Source organism: Carassius gibelio, chromosome A9 (genome assembly GCF_023724105.1).
Source record: "Carassius gibelio isolate Cgi1373 ecotype wild population from Czech Republic chromosome A9, carGib1.2-hapl.c, whole genome shotgun sequence".
NCBI lineage: Eukaryota > Metazoa > Chordata > Actinopteri > Cypriniformes > Cyprinidae > Carassius > Carassius gibelio.
This window is the reverse complement of record NC_068379.1, coordinates 4,432,322-4,450,462: the sequence shown is the minus strand read 5'-3', so window position 1 is coordinate 4,450,462 and position 18,141 is coordinate 4,432,322. Positions and strand designations below refer to the sequence as shown.

At 36.6% G+C, this 18,141-nt stretch overlaps 1 protein-coding gene across 2 annotated transcripts in view; it reads left to right on the top strand.

The window, feature by feature from the left end:
* The first annotated feature begins 5,608 nt into the window (after positions 1-5,608).
* Positions 5,609-18,141, top strand: part of LOC128019479 (follistatin-related protein 1) — a 36,925-nt gene continuing 24,392 nt past the window's right edge. The window contains exons 1-2 of one of the 2 annotated variants that reach the window (XM_052605480.1): positions 5,609-5,852; positions 5,979-6,035. In XM_052605480.1, coding sequence (XP_052461440.1) covers positions 5,850-5,852; positions 5,979-6,035 — 60 coding nt within the window. In that variant the 5' untranslated portion in view covers positions 5,609-5,849. The remainder of the gene's footprint in view (positions 5,853-5,978; positions 6,036-18,141) is intronic. The other variant, XM_052605479.1, reaches the window with a different exon arrangement.

The following is an 18,141-nucleotide window of genomic DNA, read 5'->3' as shown; positions in this document are numbered from 1 at the left end:
AAAGTGAATGTGATGTGATGTGACGTGGTGACCCATACTCGAAATTAATGCTCTGTATTTAACCCATTCAAAGTGTGCACACACACAGCAGTGAACACATACCTGGAGCAGTGGGCAGCCATTTATCCTGCAGTTCCCAGTGAGCAGTTTTGGGATTCAGTGCCTTGCTCAAGGGCACCTCAGTCGTGGTATTGAAGGTGGGAGAGAGCGCTGTACATTCACCAGTTAACCCCAGGAGGGGCTCCCGATTCCCCCGACGAGCCCAGGGAGGATTCCTGAACCCCAGTACACTCCAGTGTCGGCTCCAGGCCCCGATTCAGGGCTTATGGTGAGCTGGAACACCTACATGATTCCGGATGAGAGGAGGATTAGGATACTCCACATCTACGAAGAACTTGGAACCATTTTAATCAAAAACATAATTAATAAAATCTGCTACGGGTCTGCAGTAATCTTCAGGAGTCAAAAAACGAAGCAGATAGTAATCTTTTAGTCCCATCCGGAAGCATGTTTTAAGTGTGGATTCGCTCGAATTCACCAGAGGTATCAAGCTTAAGAACTCCTCCACATACTCATCCAAAGGTCTTTCCTCCTGCCAGAGGCCATAGAGATATTCATCCGCCCAGGTCATTGTCTTTATTGGTTCGATCTTCTGTAACAAAACGGACTAGGGGACAGAAGTTTAAAGTTTACAGTTTATTTTAAAAGAGGGATATATGAAAATCAGGAGTGATGAAGGGGAGAAAAACCAGAGGAGGTGTTGAGCAGGGTTCTGAAGACTGGGCTGGATATAAGCTTTCTTGGTAACGACAGTGGGGTGAAAAGGATGGAGGAATCATTGCACACACCTTGGGGGTAACACTAGTGAGAAGAACGTGGAAGAGGGATCGCAGGAGGAACATTGGAGGATCGATGGAAAAACACAGGAGTATTGAAGAATCGGGTGACAAAGAGGTTAGTAGCAAGGATGGTATGTGAGTCTGTACAATGCCTGCCAGTACGACATTCAAACCCACAACTTTTCAGTTATAAGAGAATAACTCTGTAACCACTACTTGCAGTTACTTAAAGGTTCTGTTCTTCGTGATCCCATGTTTTAAACTTTAGTTAGTGTGCAATGTTGTTGTTAGAATATAAATAATATCTGTAAAATTCTAAAGCTCAAAGTTTAATGCCAAGCGAGATATTTTATTTAACAGAATTCGCCTACAACGAACGACCCGTTTGGACTACATCCCTCTAGTTCCTGCCGTAATGACGTCAACAGTTTTTTGACTAACCTCCACCCACAGAAATACACAAAAATGAGGGCGTGGTTTTGTTGCGCTCCCACAGAGAAGGAGGAAGTGTTGCGTTTGAAGAGTGCTTTTGTCGCCATGTTATTTAAACGCTGTTATTTTCATCTCGGAGTCCAATCCCCTTTGTTTGGCCTTCCCAAAGGCGACTTGGGACGCTGTACTTGGAGATCAATGGTTACAATTTATGTTTAACTAGGTTCCCGAAAATTATAATGCACATGTAAAACTATGTGCAGCACATTTTGCTGAGGACAGCTTCCTCAGTCTCAATCAGTTTAATGCAGGATTCGCACAAAGATTATTCTTGAAAGATGGAGCAGTTCCCTCTTTGTCTGGAGAAGGCGTTGTTTATGGACCACAACCAGTAAGTGTATTTTATTATTTAAGTTGGTGCGTTTAACAGTTTCTGTAACTTATTACACAAAGGGCAATGCTGTTTAGCTTTGTTAACTAGATGTTAGGGCTGTGCAAAAAAATTGAATGCAATTTTTCATTCGCATCTCATCAGTAAAAACGTTCCTGTGATTTTAAGTACATCTCCATCACGTGCGTTCAGATCAGGATTGCCAGGTTTTAAAAACAAATCCTGCCCACTTGCTTCTCAAAACTAGTCCAAAACTAGCCCAATCACGTTTCCAGGAGGGCAGAGTGCGCTCAGCTAATGTCGAATTACAACACAGGAACCACTGGCCCAATCAGAACTCGTTACGTATTTCTATTCCTATGTTTTTGTTTTACTTGAAATAAATATGCAAATGTACTTACTGCATGAATAGCATCTAAAGTTAAATCAAATGTAAAAAGTAACAAAAAAAATACACGTTGTGATGTTATATAGCACAGCAGTCATGTTTCACCATACAAGTAAAACAGGAAGCATGTCTTTGTTATTGAGGCTAAAACCCAAGCTAAATCATAATTAACTACTAAATAGCACTTCCCACATCAACCACAAAGGGGAAGTGTTGCATCTCTGTGAGACCTTTTCACTTTCTCAATCTCTGCAAGATTAAGCATGAAGATATTAGATGGTCAAGCATGCCTCCTGCTGTTGATTAGTTTTGTTTTTCTAAAAAAGCTTCTTCTGAAGTGATGTTCATAGTGGATAATGCACAAATATCACACTACCTTTGTTGTGTTTGATCCTTGTATTCATTATAACAACCCATTTATTTATTTATTGACAAAATGATTGCTTGATTTGTTAATTCAGTGAACAGTTGCTGTTTTGCAGTTGTGTGGTAAAGAAGTTCATGCGAATGAAAACTGTATATGTATAGCTGACGCTGAGGGATTATGGTTACGGTATATGCCTTAATTATTCTGTACTTTTGTGTCTAAAAACCAAAGTAAATTATTTTAAAGGATGCTCAAGTCAGATAACAGAAAGATTTGTCCACAGTGTATCAGACTCATGATTAAAGGGATGAAGCTTCAGTGGTAAGTGTGTCATATAACAGTCTTCCCGTATGTGACTGATCAGCTGCTTTTATGATTCTGACAGATTTCTCTGTGTTCGGAGGAAACTTGTCTTACTTTGACAGACAGGAAATTATTCACTTTTCTTTTTGCTGAGACTGTGACTTGATTCCAATTACTGTCAAAAGCATACAATAATTAATATCATATTCATTGATGCTAGACAAGTCTAAAACCTTCAAAGAAATTACTTGTTTCACAGTGATTCAAGGTCCTCTGATGTCTGACATGGATATGCATTAGAAATAAAGTACTTTTTTGCTCATACACCATCTAAGAAGGTACAGCATAGAGGCTTCGGACCAATCAAAGCTGGTGTAATAAGCAATTATGAATAAATCAATCACTCAATCAAGAAACCTGTCAAATTGGTTGAAAAAGAAAGATAACATTTTGTGTCTTAAAGGAATAGTTCAGCCAAAATTGTTAATTTTCTGACAATGTACTCACCATTAAGCCATCCAGGTTTTTATCAGCTATTTGGTCTCTCATTCTGATGGCACCCATTCACTGCAAAGGATCCATTTGTGAGCAAGTGATATCATGCTACATTTCTCCAAATCTGTTCTGATGAAGAAACAAACTCATCTACATCTTGGAAAGCCTGGGGGTGAGTACGTTTTAAGCAAACTTTCATTTTTGGGCGATACACAGAAATACTGTATTTGTTGTAAACTAGATTTTTAATAGAATTACAGCATTTGTTCATGTTTCATTGAGCTCTACGTTGAATTGAATTAGTAGCATTAAAGCTATCTTACAAAACATAATAACACAATATTTGCAGTTCATGAAACCTACAGTAAACAAACACAGTAGTAATGACACATTTTTCAGTTATAATATTCCTTTAACTGTACATTGACAGATTTTGCTTGTTGATCACTGCCACAGTATTGTGCAGGAGTGGATTTTGGTTGACCCAACAAATAGCCTCGTTTAGGTCTTAGAGTCAATAGACCATTTGTCGTTTTGTTCTCGTTTTCATTTTGCGGTTAGTAAGACATTAACTGTGAATTACCACACTCCTCTTTGCTCCTCACAGACATACCTATGCCTTTTAGTTCCAACTTATGTATATACCTGCTGAGTCGATGTGTTGGTGGTTGCATAAAAGAGGAAGATTAATGGATTATGCAGGAAGAAGAACAAAAACCCTTCTTTGGCACTGACCTTGCTTCTGACTGGCAAGTGTTAAAGGTGTTAGAACAGGAGATTGAATAGCAGATGCATTTGTGACAGCTTATTCATTCATGAAGTGAATTTATGCAGACACTGTTTGATAAAAAGGGTTAGGAAAAGTAGCTGTGGAGAGGCAATTAAGTGCTCTTCTGATTACCAAGCACTCTCGGCTGAAAGACATTAGGAGGACAAAGACTGGGTTAGGTAAGCCTCTATTTGCTCTTTGTGATTGGGAAGTCTGAAAAAAAAATATGTGGCTCAGCAAACGTACTTGAACACTTACTTGAAGGCAAATTATTTTGGCATTATTTCAGTGTGCAGTGTTTCACATTTTTATTACAGTAGAAATTGTCAAATGAGCATATATATTGACACAACACAGCCCCCCCACATTTTTGTTTTTGATACATAGAAACTCATTTTCTTTTTCTTTTAAAGAAGCGGGCCCTCTGTGGAATTGCTATGGATATCATTTCAATTTGATCAGTCATTTGGCAAACCCGCATCTCATCGAAATTCAGCATTTCAACTTTACTAACCACAAGAGAGACTTGTTATAATGAGAATCCGCTAATTTACTGTTAGACTGAAGTGATAGTTCACCCAAAATTAAAATTCTGTCATCATGAACTCTGAAGCCACATTATAATAAACTGAAATTCAGTATTATTTCCTGAGAGTCGTCTTTTCCCTAAAAGATCTAATCTTTAAAACAACACGAAGGGGGGCAGATTTCAAAGATTATTTATTAGGGTGCCAACACCAAAGCAAGCATTCATGCACAGCTCTTGAGATGGACCATTATACAGAATCGCTGTTGTGCTGTTGTCTTGCCATTATATCATATTACAGAGGATTTCATCTCATCATGAAGCACAGCTGCAGGAAAGAAATCTAGCAACCAGTCCTTATACATTTTATAGATGCTGAAGTGACAGGATGGCAAACTTTTATCTTAGGATGGCAAGGGCTCCCTGCCACTACAATAGATAAAGTACACCCATTAATGTGATTAAATCATGGCAGAATTTTGATTTATCATCATAAAATCAGATTGTAGCTCTGTCAGAAGTATTGAACTTATTTCACAAACTGTTAGTTTAGTAAAAAAAAAAAAAAAAAAAAGTCTCCATAATACTGAACCAGTGTTCAGACACCTCAACTTTAATAAAAATATTCTCCTGACACCTTCTTTTCCCCTTTGTTTACTTCTCACATCGCGTTTCATATTTCATCTCAAACTATTCTGACACTCTTGACTCCTTGGTAAACAAGTTCTCCAACGTCTAATAAAGCTCTGGCAGCACTGGTTGTGATGGAAGTGGTGTAACAACTGAGAGACGTTCATTTTTAATTATAGAAAGAAATATATAAATGACTCTGAAAAGTTAGGATTTTTTTGTTATCATAATTTATTGCATTGTTTAGGACATCATAGCTTTTTTAATTAATGTTGTTTTAATTATGATTTATTATTATTATTATTATTCATTTAGCCTATAGCCTATCACATTCTTATCAGTCTCAGTCTATTTCTCTCTCTACGTTTTGTCTATATTTGAGCATACAACTTTTCAACCTATTATTTGGCCAAAAACATTATTCTATTGCTCCACAAGCATCGAATAACAGCATGCAGTATAGTGTAATATAGCCTCAGTAACCTCTAGCAGAGTCGGTCGCTCGCTCTCTGAGGAGTGTGTGAGTTTGAGTGTGTGCTCTTTATCTGGATCTGCTCCACGGGTTTGCACGGGCCACGTCACGTCACGGAGGGGGCAGAAGCGGATTCCTGGTTTCCTGCGATCTTCACCTCCTCAGATCCACATCTACAGCGGAGCAGACGCAGCGCTTTTCCTCCTCCAGCACGCTCAAACGACTCCTTTTACAAAAATGGTGAGAAACCTGAACACTATTTGCAATCTTTTACAGCGTCTAAACAACTTGTGTCGTACTGCCTCGAACGCTTTCTCTGTTTGTAATGTCTTTTCCTCCCTTCTCTCTTCTCTCCGCCCGTTACAGATGTTTCGTTGTTCACCCGTGGTTTTCCTCCTGGCTTTAGTCTGCTGTCATGCCGAGGTAAGTTATGGGAAACCTGCATTCATTAAAGAGAAGAGCTCGTCTTTAAAAAATGAAATGTTTATGGGGATCCGGATCACAGTCTTACTGAAATCCAGCTGACACACAATGAACTGTAGAAGAAACGATTCCGACCAACTACCGTTAACTTAGAACAAAACAAGGAGTGGTGATGATTATTTGAAAGTTTTTTTTTTTTTTTAAAGTTTAACACACATTGAAAAACATTTCTATGTATATTCGGTTGCATTAGATGAATCCAGACATCAGTCTTCTATGGAAAGGAAAGTTATTCTGCATGAAGCGGGTCGCAAATTTATGGGAGCCGTCATGTTGCCGTCACGTGATCAGTCGTGCAATGTACTACTATAGACATACTACTAAAATATTTATTTTATATATAGTTTTGATATGAAGTGGAAGCAGTTTAAAACAAGCTTCATGCAGGCAGATAGATGTCAGTATAATGCCCAAAGCTACTGGAACTATGAATAAGAGCCATAGCTAAACAAATAAAACCATAAAGAATGTATTTGTCTCTGGGTGATTTTTACCCACTGGTGAAGAATACACTGTAAGAAATACATAGATTTGTGATATGAACCAGACTTTGTGCCAAGAAATACTTGACTTACTTACTTATTTATTGTATAACATTTTTTTTTTTTTTTTTTGCATAATTTTAATTTTCCTCACATTTGCACTGAAAAAAGTTGGTGGGGAAACAAATTTCACTCAGAAATTTCTAGTGAATTTATAAATACAAACACATGTAACACTGAATTAAACATGAAAATTTCAAGTGGAAAAAAATAGGCTATTTGAAACATTTCTTGTAAAACATAAACTAATAATAATTTTAACCAATTTCTAAAGAATGTTGGACCAGCTGAGATGTCGCAAAATGCTAATTTCATCACCTGGTTTGTGTTTGTGTGGTTAATGAACTCTGTGTGTGGTGAGAGGTTGGTGGTCTTTGCTTTAGAAATTCAAAAGAGCTGTAAACAGACAGCTGTTAAAACCAATCAGATAACAAACTGTTAGGAGGTGTTTGGCCGGTGGGTTTACACGGTTTTGAATGCTCAGACACAGCTGCTGATGGGGGCCATATTGAGTTTGTTAGTTAGTGTTGGGTTAATTGTGTTCTTTTGCTCTCTAGTGTAATAACATGCTCCCAGGTGAGCTGTGTTGAAGCCACACAAGAAGAGGAACTCAACACTTACAAATGAAAACATTCTTGGGCTATATTGTAAAAACGACCTATGCATTTATTTTTCATGAAATCCAATAGAATGCATTCTACCTTTATGTATTTTAAGAAACAACACACATTTCAGTGAAAGTTGTCCCTTGAGTCAATGACACATGCACCAAGAATGCACTTCCTGTGTAAAACATCTGCAGTTTCTCAAACAAGCACAAATATACTGTGTGCTAAAAACAAAGTGGCTTTAGTTTTAAACATGCATCACATGAGATCACATGTTCCCAAGCATTATTGTTTCATTTAAATGAAGAGTAGTTGGAGCATGCTATTGTATTACAACATGAACAATATTGTATGGTTGACCACCCTAGAACTATGTAAGTAATTTCATGCTGACAGGCTTGATAAGAAAACACTTAAGCTAAAAGAACAGCAACTCATAATGGGTGTCATGCAGCCGGCATGATTCTTCTCTCAGCTATTCAGGCATTTCATGCTGTGGTTTGTCTCTTTCTTGTATCTCACCCAGTGGGGGCTTTGGAGCTGTCAGAGCTTGTGTTCCCTAAAGGCATGATGTGCTGCTTACATAGACAAGCTCTTAAAGAGTGTCACCCCAAATTAAAACACACTGAATTTCCTAGATAATTTGTGCTGGGATGATTTTGTGGATGGTTGATAGAGCTTTCACAACATAAGTCTATGGATTTGTGTGCACGTATAAAGTAATGCAAAAGAGATGTATGTTCTTCATTGTTTGTTATTCAGCCTCGGATCTGAAATATTTCCCCATTCATTTTCTCCATATAGATTTAAAGTGAAGTTTTGAAGAAGACCAAACAGGCTTCAGTATAAATCCTAAGCTTCAAGCAAAATAGTATTTGAAAATAAAAAATAAAAATATACAAGACCATGTAGGCCAGTTCTTTAATAATATAATGAATTATTCATCCAATGAAGTATTGGGAATTATATAATTTAACTAAAAATGAGGCTTCAAATTTAGTATTGTAATAACATATATAACTGCTTAACAAATTTCATGGTACAGTAGGTCTTAACTGAAAGGTTTGTACATTGCCAAGCACTTCTCCGTGGAGTAAGTCAATGGGTTTTCAGGTAAGAATGCTAGTGTTTCGCTTTATTGCACGTTTTATGATTGACATTCAGCACAAAATGTTAAACTAATGTAGGGTCTGCCATCATTTACTCACCCTGTTGTTCCACACCTGTATGAGTTTCTTTCTTCTATGGAACATGAAAGATGTTTAAAAGAATGTTGGTAAAGAAAAGAAAACCTTTTGGTTCCCATTGACTTCCATTGTATGGACAAAATAAAAAAAAATCTATTTCAGTCTTATCCTCAGTCTCTCTCTGTTGATTACACTATACATTAGTACACAAAGAAAATAGAAGACAGTCTAGAATGTGAAACAATATCACACACACACACACGCACGCTCAGACAAACACATTATCACAGACTGCGGAGAAAAATGAATGTCAGCTCTTCTCACGGCACTGGGGCTTTTATCATAACTAAATGTAATAGCAGAAGCAGGATAATGCAGTTAGCTAAATCCAATCCTACAATCAAAAACAGAGCTCGCAGAGTTGCTTTCTACCTGCGTTTCTCTGCTGCCTTACAGCAGGTGAATCAACTGCGCTTTAAGCCCTGATAAAAATAGAAGTTACCGAGGGAAAAAGAAAATGAGGGAGAAGGAGAGCGAGAGGTAGAGAAAAAGAGAGGTGTAGTGAAAGAGAACACTATCAGGGTCACAATGCCCCGTCTCCTGGAGCTGAGTGGTCTTTAGTGAGAGAGTAACTAGGCTCTAATGATGGTCTGCTGCGATTTCTATTGGTGCATTTGAGTGAATTACAAATCAGACTGTACTGAAATTGTTGTTTTGATCATTCCCGATATAATGCCTCTGTCTTTCGTGGTGTTATAGTAAAAGAAATGTAAATGCATTATGCTGTCATTTTGTTCCTAATGCATGTTATTGGTCGTGCCAGAAAAGCCAGCTGCCTCATACCCAGTCAGTCAAGGACTTGGTGTTTTTTTATTTTTTTGTTATGAAGGCCCCTAAAATGGAAACTGGTTGCAGACAGGCTTGCAATGCGTCATAACGTCTTGTCTAATGATCCAGAACACATTCATCGGAGCTAAGAAATAACCAAGGAGGTCATTAAGACCTGACGAGAGCCGTCCGTGAGGGTACCCACTCATCTCAGTGGAGCTGGCAGCCATTGAAATCAATGTAAATGTACTTGCTGAAAAAATAGTTTCATCAGAATACATAGCTACCTTTGAATTGCTGCTGAAGGTGAAAGAGACGTTTTGCATCAACCAGCAGGTGCTAACTGCTAAAGCTAGATGGCTAAAATATAAACCATTTATGCAATAATCAAACAACTTTCAATGGCAATAATCATTACTTCTCAGTAGAAATGGAATCAGGCTTTTCAGGAATCGGGTATTATTTCCACCAACCACTGAAGTGCACAGAAAGCATTTTGGGTTTTCATAGACAGGAAAGGACACATCAACCAGATGAAGGCTGGATTAGATTTTTTACAGCCTGGATGAGTTGACACAAGTAGCTAAAAGTCAGAGCCAGTCTGCCGATCTGAGTTGACAGATATAAAAGAAAATCACTCAGTTTTTTTTTTTTTTTTTCAAGCATCAGATTTTGATTCCATCCGATTTGCAGGATATCAAGCACACCATATTTTTTAGAACACAAATTATAAGTTATATGTCACATGTTGTTCAGAGTGTTCAGAGTGAATTGTAGTCATTTAGTAGTGTATGATTCTCAGTCATTTTGTGTTTGATGTCCACTCAACAAACGAATGATAGTGTTTTCATGTCTGTTCAGTTTTAATAAGCTGTGTTTCAGACTTTAGTAGACAGGATGTTACTCACACATTAGATCTGGACTTGATGTCTTCATGGTCCCATATAATAATACACAGCATTTTTCCTGTCGGCACACTCAGTATTTATAAGCTTCACTAAAATGCTTTCAGTAATCTCTTGCAGCGAGGATCTGGGAGAAGCAATTCTTTCTCCCTCTGGGTATAGGTCCAATGTCCACAAACAGCTGGTCAGTCTTTTATTAAGAGGATATAAACACTGATCACCTGCTTATAGGACACAGAGAAAAGAGAGCTGATATTTTAAACTGTTCATCGCAGTCTCTGAATACTACATACACTGAAAAGTGTTTTATTCATCCAATAAAAAAAAAATTAAGGTCATGATTCACATCTATATTTTTTTACTTCTCTGAATGTGAATGCACCAACTGATTAAAATGTTTGCAGATTTCAACAGATTTTTTTGTTTTCAGCTACCAATAAAAGTATAGTGTTGTTAGTTCCATTTAACATTGATCCGCTTGAATCCAATCTGCAGTTTATTACCCCAAACCAGAAAAGTAATGTAAAAAAGTCTGCAGATTCTGTCTGGATCTGTTCAGGTGTTGATTTAGCTGAATACTAAAACTGAACTTTAGTGCAGACACAAAGGTCTTTTGTTAGAAGAACAGGGCTGATGCAAACTTTCTTGGTTATTGTGTTGCTTGTGAGCTGTAATACATTTCAAAATCTTACTGGAATCCATCTGATGCATAAAAAACACTTTATCCATATCTACTCTTTTTATAGTTTTTCCTCTTTATCCGTGTCACGGTTATCTCACGTTTGAGCTTTCACTCTTATCTTGATTCCTTTCTGTTTCTTTCTTTTCTTTCATATCTTCTTCATCACCGTTCTGTAGCTTGCGTTGTTTACCATCTGTTTTCTCTCACCTGTTTTCCTTCGACAATTCCCTCCCCATGTCTCTCTGTGAACGTGCAGTGTCTTGTCGCTGGCTTTCTGCTGGTGTTTTATGGCCTTGTTTTGTATCGCCATCACTGCTGGCAGAGCTTGAAAGAGCCTTGTAATGAGAAGGAGGAACAGACAGTGGGAAGGATGAGGTGATGAGGGAAATTACACAAGGGATCAAGAAATGTAGCTCTGCTCATTGTGATACTGGTGCATGAAGTGATACAGGGACAAGGAGAGTAAAGGAAGACATAATAAAAAGACTATTTGCTGGGTTTTATTTATATATATATATATATATATATATATATTCGTGCTGCTTATAGTTGTTCTCTACAAAATTACAGGTTTTCAAAATGGGATGTGTAAACGACGGTCTCAAGAAAGCCTTCTGTAATTAGGGTCCACCAGACATGTCTCTCAGGGGTGTTTCTTTGTTCAGCTTGACAGACAGAGTGCAGCATTTTAAAAGTTAATTTAAAAGCAATATGTGACAGCAAGCAAAGGCACCAATTTATACATTTATACACAGACAAAATAAAATCATACTTAGCACTAGATCATATAGCCTTCCTATTCAAAAGCTATTCAACAAATAATCTGACTTTATGTAGCATTTTACTATCATAAAACCTGTCATAGTTTTATTTCTGAACATGGAAAAACTTGTGCCAGCTTTGCATTAACGCTTTGCAGAGGTAAATTTACAGACAACCTCTCAGAGCAGGTTTTAGGCGAAAGTAAACTTTTTTGCATGCAGTTTTGTGGAAAGATTTTAGTTTAGCATTAGACATCTCTTAATTCAATTTTAAAGCACCATTTTTTTATGAATATTTCAAATATTAATAATTATGTTATTATAAATACTTCATATTTAAAACATAAAACAACTGGGGGCTCATGAAGGAACTGCAGGTCACTGGTGAATTCATGAAAAGCTAATAATTAAAGCATAAAAGTGTGAAATGTAAATAAATAAAGTAACCTATTTACTCGCACATCATGTGTAAACCAACATCAGAGAACTGTCAACATGCAAATGTGTTTTTGAATTATTCAAACATTTACAAAACTTTTATTTATTTATTATTGGCTGCTCTGTGTATTTCTCTTCATCCTACTCAATTTTTTTATTTGAAACAAACTATTATGCTTTGTCCAGTAGACAGTGGTAATAAATACAAACATTTCAGACAGTGTAATTCAGTCATCAAACTATAGATGACAAAAAATATAGGTCCTTAATGCAACCTCACATAATTTACTAAATGGCACAAGTTTTTTGGTCTCTTTTGCATCTGCAGCCATTGAACTTATCAACATTTAAATAGTTTAGTTCACTGTTTGCTGTAAACAACCTCAGAAACCCTCCACCTTCCCCAGCTCCACCTGCCTAGATCTGCTACAGGAATTTATTTGTGTATGTTTGCATCATGTAAATTGTACAGCAGCAGTACATGTTTACAGCAGCTTGTCTGTGGATGTATTGGCAGCAGCAAGATCGATTCCTCCAAGACCAAATACATCAACATTATTATATACATTACCAACTTTTCACAGTAAAGTTACACAGTAAATATAGCATGTGCTCTGTACAGGCACCACAAGTGTATTGACTCTGTGCAGTCAATGACTATGTACTTGAGTCAGACATTCAATGGTGGACAAGAGGGTCATGTCCTGGGGCCACATAGGACCATAAAACACCCCTGTCTCCTTTTAATAAATTACCATAATGCACAGCTAAAGATGTGGTAATGATTGCTATGAAAAGTATGATTGCTATGAGTAGTACATGGCCATTTCTGATTGAGAATACAAATCCATCTACTTGCAGACAGCTCCTTCACCATATTATGGTGCCTTGAACAAAGAACAAGGCCATTGTGAAGAATGTGGGACTGAAAACAAGCACACTTCCTTCTGCAAACACATGTCAGCCATTAACCTAGCTCTCCCGGTTCATGACCCTTCACAGAGAACCACAGCAGACAGTCCTGGACGGCTGGAACAGAGCCAGATTCAGAGCCAGATTCAAATGTAAGGCGGTACCTAGATTGAGAAGAGTAAATTGGGTGAAAGAGTGAAGTTGGCAGGATCTACAAAAAGCAGAATACTGTATATACTTTGATACTTTGTGGTAAAAGTGACTCTCTGATTGACTTTGCCCTATCAGTGCTGCTCCCATGAAAAAAATAGTGAAAACCACTGGACTATAGGCTAGAGAGTAAAATGGATCGATTCACTGAGGTACAGCGAGAGATGGTGGCACTTGAGAGGACGCTTTAGAGAGAGAGATAGAGAAGAGGAAAAGAAAGAGAATGTAATTACAGCAGCCGAAATGTAGGAAATAAAAAGGAAAAAGTCTGTCCCATGCTGCCTGCAGTGCACTGGCATCCATCCACAGTCTTATTGCCAAGACCAGATTTGGAAACTGCTGAATAGATATTAAAATGGTGTCACTTCAGTCATAGTTTTTTGGATTAATTCAATCGTAGAGGTTGCAGTACCAGCACTTATCGATACCTCTAACATTATATTTTTAAGTTTTGTGAATAATTTAGCCAGGACTGCTTAACATACGGACTTTAAAACTTTCATTTTGTGGATAATGTAATCTTAGATAACCAAAACGTCCTTTGATAAGGTATGGAAGCATATGGGTAGCATAATTCATTTTGAAATGTAATTTTCAAACTGATAATGCAATATGTAAAATGGCAGTGTATTTCTGTATTTAAATTTACATTTTCCCATAAATATGTGCAACATTTAGTTCAAAATAAAAATGAAAATTCCATTATATAATTTACGTTGGCCATTTTCTACACTAGTCTTAATTAAAAACATAGTTTCATGGTTTATAAATTCCAAAATTAAAATTAAATTGTATTACCCAAATGGATTAGATATGTTTAACATGTCCAAACAAAAACTGTAGCAAAGCATTGCTATTTTTCCTAAATGCATTTATCCAGTTAACCAAATGCTTTTGACCTGCCTCAACATCTCTCACTATTTTACACTCCGACTGATGCACATAAGCAGACAGAGCAAATCTATACTTTTACCCATTTGCTACCATACATTATTTTTCTCCTATAATAGATTGTGTCTCTCTGAACACCTAAGCGTTGCAGGTGTCTCACGCATGTCTCACTGTCTGCTTGCTAAGTGAAGCATGTAAGCAAATTCTACACTTATTTACCAAGAGTAGCAGCGTTTGGTCAGTATGGCACGGGCATCAACCGGAGTGTAAACAGACTGAGAGATCTTAAGGCATGTGCAACGCTTAGGTCCCATGGGACATGTGCTCTATTATGGGTTAGAAGAGAGGAAGGCAACATGGATGCAGCACGATGCAACACAACAACTGTCACAGTTGTATCCACAGTGTAAGGTTGCAAGTGACCAAGTGTTTAATTACACTGTCTGTTTGCTCAATCGGAGTGTAAAACAGTGAGAGATGTTGAGTCTGGTGAAAAGCGTTTGGTTAATGGTGAATATTGACCTATTGTACATCTTGTTGCCCAGCCATGTCTTAATGTAATGATAAAATCCACATTGACTAGTCTACACTGATCGCAGGGTACTTAATGAAAATGCAATTGAAATGTCTTGAAATGCAAGTGTAAATGCATTTAAGAAAAAATTAAAGACATTTTATTTTTGTATAAATAATTAGAACTAGAATTTGTGATTAATGGAATAATACTTAAAATAACAGTCAAGTAGTTAATTTACATATATTGTTTGTAATTTTTACAGGGTTTTGAACATTTTAAAATAACACAAAATACTGTAAAAATAATACTGTAATTTTCCTGTATAAAAAAAAATTATTACTGTAATTTGGCTTTAATGATATAGTACATTGAATAATAATGTTAATTTATAGATATTGTTCATTATTATCTTAATTTTACATGAATTTGTATGTAATTTATGCAAACTGTAAAAATAATGTATAATGCAGTAATTTCCTTGTATAAAAATGAGAATTACTATAATTTGTCATTAATAATATAATACTTAAAAAACAGTCAAGTTCTTAATTTACAGATTTTGTTCGTAATTGTACATAGTTTTCAACATAATTTAAAATTACAGACAATGCTGTAAAAAAAAGTTTTTCCACAAAATTAAGATTTGTATTTTACAGTGTAAGTGTCAATGCATTTAAGAAAAAATAAAAGACATTTAAATCAAATTTTTGCAACCAGTTTACTGCACATTTGGGTCAAAATGCATTTTGAAATTCACACTGCATTTTGCTACAATTATCATGCGGTATCACTAATAAAAATCTCAAGTGTTCTAACACTTGAGATTGTCTAAATGCATTTAGGAGAAAATGGCATTTAAAGGATCATTTTGCTAAAGTTTTTGCTTGGAAATATCAAACATATCTAATCCATTTGGGTTATAAAATTTCATTTAAATTTTACAACTTATAAACAGTGAAACTATGTTTTTAATTTACATATTAGAACTATTGTAGTGTAGAAAATGGCTGATGTAAATTATTTAAATTTACATATAGCAAAATGTAAATTTAGATACAGAAATATATTGTCACTTTACATATTTCATTTTCATTTTGAATTTTACATTTCCAAATTAATTTTGCAACCCATATGCTTCCATAAAAGGGGCCTTGTGATCCCAGGGGAATTTTTTTATGACTGTTAAAGTTAACTTGCGAATTTATAAATATTAATATATAATTTATAATATTTAACAGCTTGCTTTAGTAGAAGCTAATTTGATATTGGAAACAATTTAATTTTATTGCATTGCATTGCATTAATTTTAACATTTTCGCTCACAAAGATTTGTGTTCTATATGCTTTATAGGTCTTTAAAAGTCTGACATTTTTGCATGCATTTTTCAGTTTTCCTTTTTTGTCGTATTCACCTTCCTTACCTATCAAATTGCATGTTACGGATATGAAAACGCAGAAAATCAAACCTGATTTGATTTTTTATGACGGACAAAAGTTCCAGACGCAGTGTGTAATTATGATTGACACAACGTGAGGTCATATTTGTTTTTCAACGTGCAAATATTTCGGACTCAGTGTGCACATACTGTACCTTAACAATGGTCCTGTTGTGTTGTGTGTGCATTTTTGCTATTTCAAAAAAAATGTATGCATTGAAATTTCAACAGCTGAGAATTTTGGGCCAAAATTCCATACAATGCGATTTTAAGTTGTCTGCAAGCAGTGGTTTTCAGAAAATGCTAATCTAGTTTTAGACAGCTTTTTTAATAAAAAAACAAAAAAAAACAAAGGATATTTATTCTTTGTGGACAGTTGAAATAAGAAAAGAACGCTGTTAACTTTTTTTGAGTGCTGTGTACACCCTCCTAATAATGCACATTTGCTTTTCATCTTGTCTCTCTCCCACTGCTACAGAAGAATCGATGTGGCTCATTTGAACTTTTAACTGCTCTGCCACATTCACACACACTGTTCCTTTGTCATTGAGTGTCATTGAGAGCATACTCCTGAGGCCTCAGCGCCAACCCTAACTAAGAGCTCCATACAACCTGGAATGTGATGCATTAAAATAGAACGACATAACTGGCATTCCATTCCAATAAAGGAGAAAAATAGTCAAGAATGCTAAGATGGACAAGAATGCACTAATACCTTTTTTATTTGATGGATATGTTTGGAGTTTTGATGCAATAGTCAGAAAGTATTTTTTTCTGTTTGTGTTTGTGGTTGTTGTTTTTTCATAAGAAAAAGCATGCAATTTGAGAGCGATTTAAGTGCATTGGAATTTCAGCTGCATATTTGTGACAGCTCCTCTGACCCATATAACTGAAAGGTTTTAAACGGGACAGATTCCACTGGAGAGACCTATGAGAGAATTTAGGAGAAAGTAATTCCTCTCTGTCCTCCTTGCCCTCTCTTTAGGAGGCATTTATATTGAGTGGAAATAGCTAATGCTGGTGTTTGTGGAAAATTCAGACTTTGAGTTCTGCAAGTGTGTGCATAGAAAAGAAAATAGGAGAGAAACTAAAAGATGAAGGAGGCACCGGCGGCGCCAGGGGGGGTCTTGGGGGGTCTCAAGACCCTGCCAAAAAATGCCTTGACCCCCCATTTGACCCCCCAGCCTCTTCCTGATTAAAAAATATATATATGCGGGATAAAGATCCAAAAATGTTTCTCTTCAAACTACGCAGAACAATAATAAATAATAATTATTTCGACATTTATTCATACACTGACTGAACCGAGAACCGTTTCTGTCGGACGCGTCCGATTCGAGAACCGATGAGCTGATGATAACTGCGCATGCGTGATTCAGCGCGAAGCAGACTGACACAGAGCGCATCTGAACCGAACTGATTCTTTTGGTGATTGATTCTGAACTGATTCTGTGCTAATGTTATAAGCGCGGGTAAACCAAAGGCTTGAATGAAGGGCAATCATCGCCAATGACGGCATTACATCGAGCGCAAAAGAACCGGTGAACCATTTTTTTTTTTCAGCTGGTTTATTTGATCGAATTGTCCGAAAGAACCGGTTCACTTGAGCACCTGCTCCTTTGCCCCTTAAGTGCCCTTTTGTCAAAAGCAAAATTTCCTCGAATTTTTTTTGTAATAACATAAACTTTTGTGAATGCCTGCCCACGCCCAATCATAATATTAGTACAATTTATTAATAATAATTTAGCCGTAAATAAAATGACCAACATGACGACCGTTCACCTGGCTACGACCTCATCCAACCAGGAAGATTCCTCATGCTGCACGCGCATTTTTTAATTGCTAGAGGATATTTTCAACATCGTGGCAGCTGGTAAGTGGTGTTTCATTCTCAGCGAAGTGATTTTGGTGTTTATTTACTTATTATTATTTTACAAGAACGATGTGATGTGAGAACATGCAGATACGTTGGTTATATTGCAGTGTGTAGCCTGTAGTCAAAGAGTATAGAAGTAACTTCTATACTCTTTGCTGTAGTGTAGAAGTAACACTAGCGTGCTGTTTGAGGGAGAAAAGTTTCACATGCATCGAGGGGTCTGGTCTTTTTTATGTTATTTGAATAAACTTTT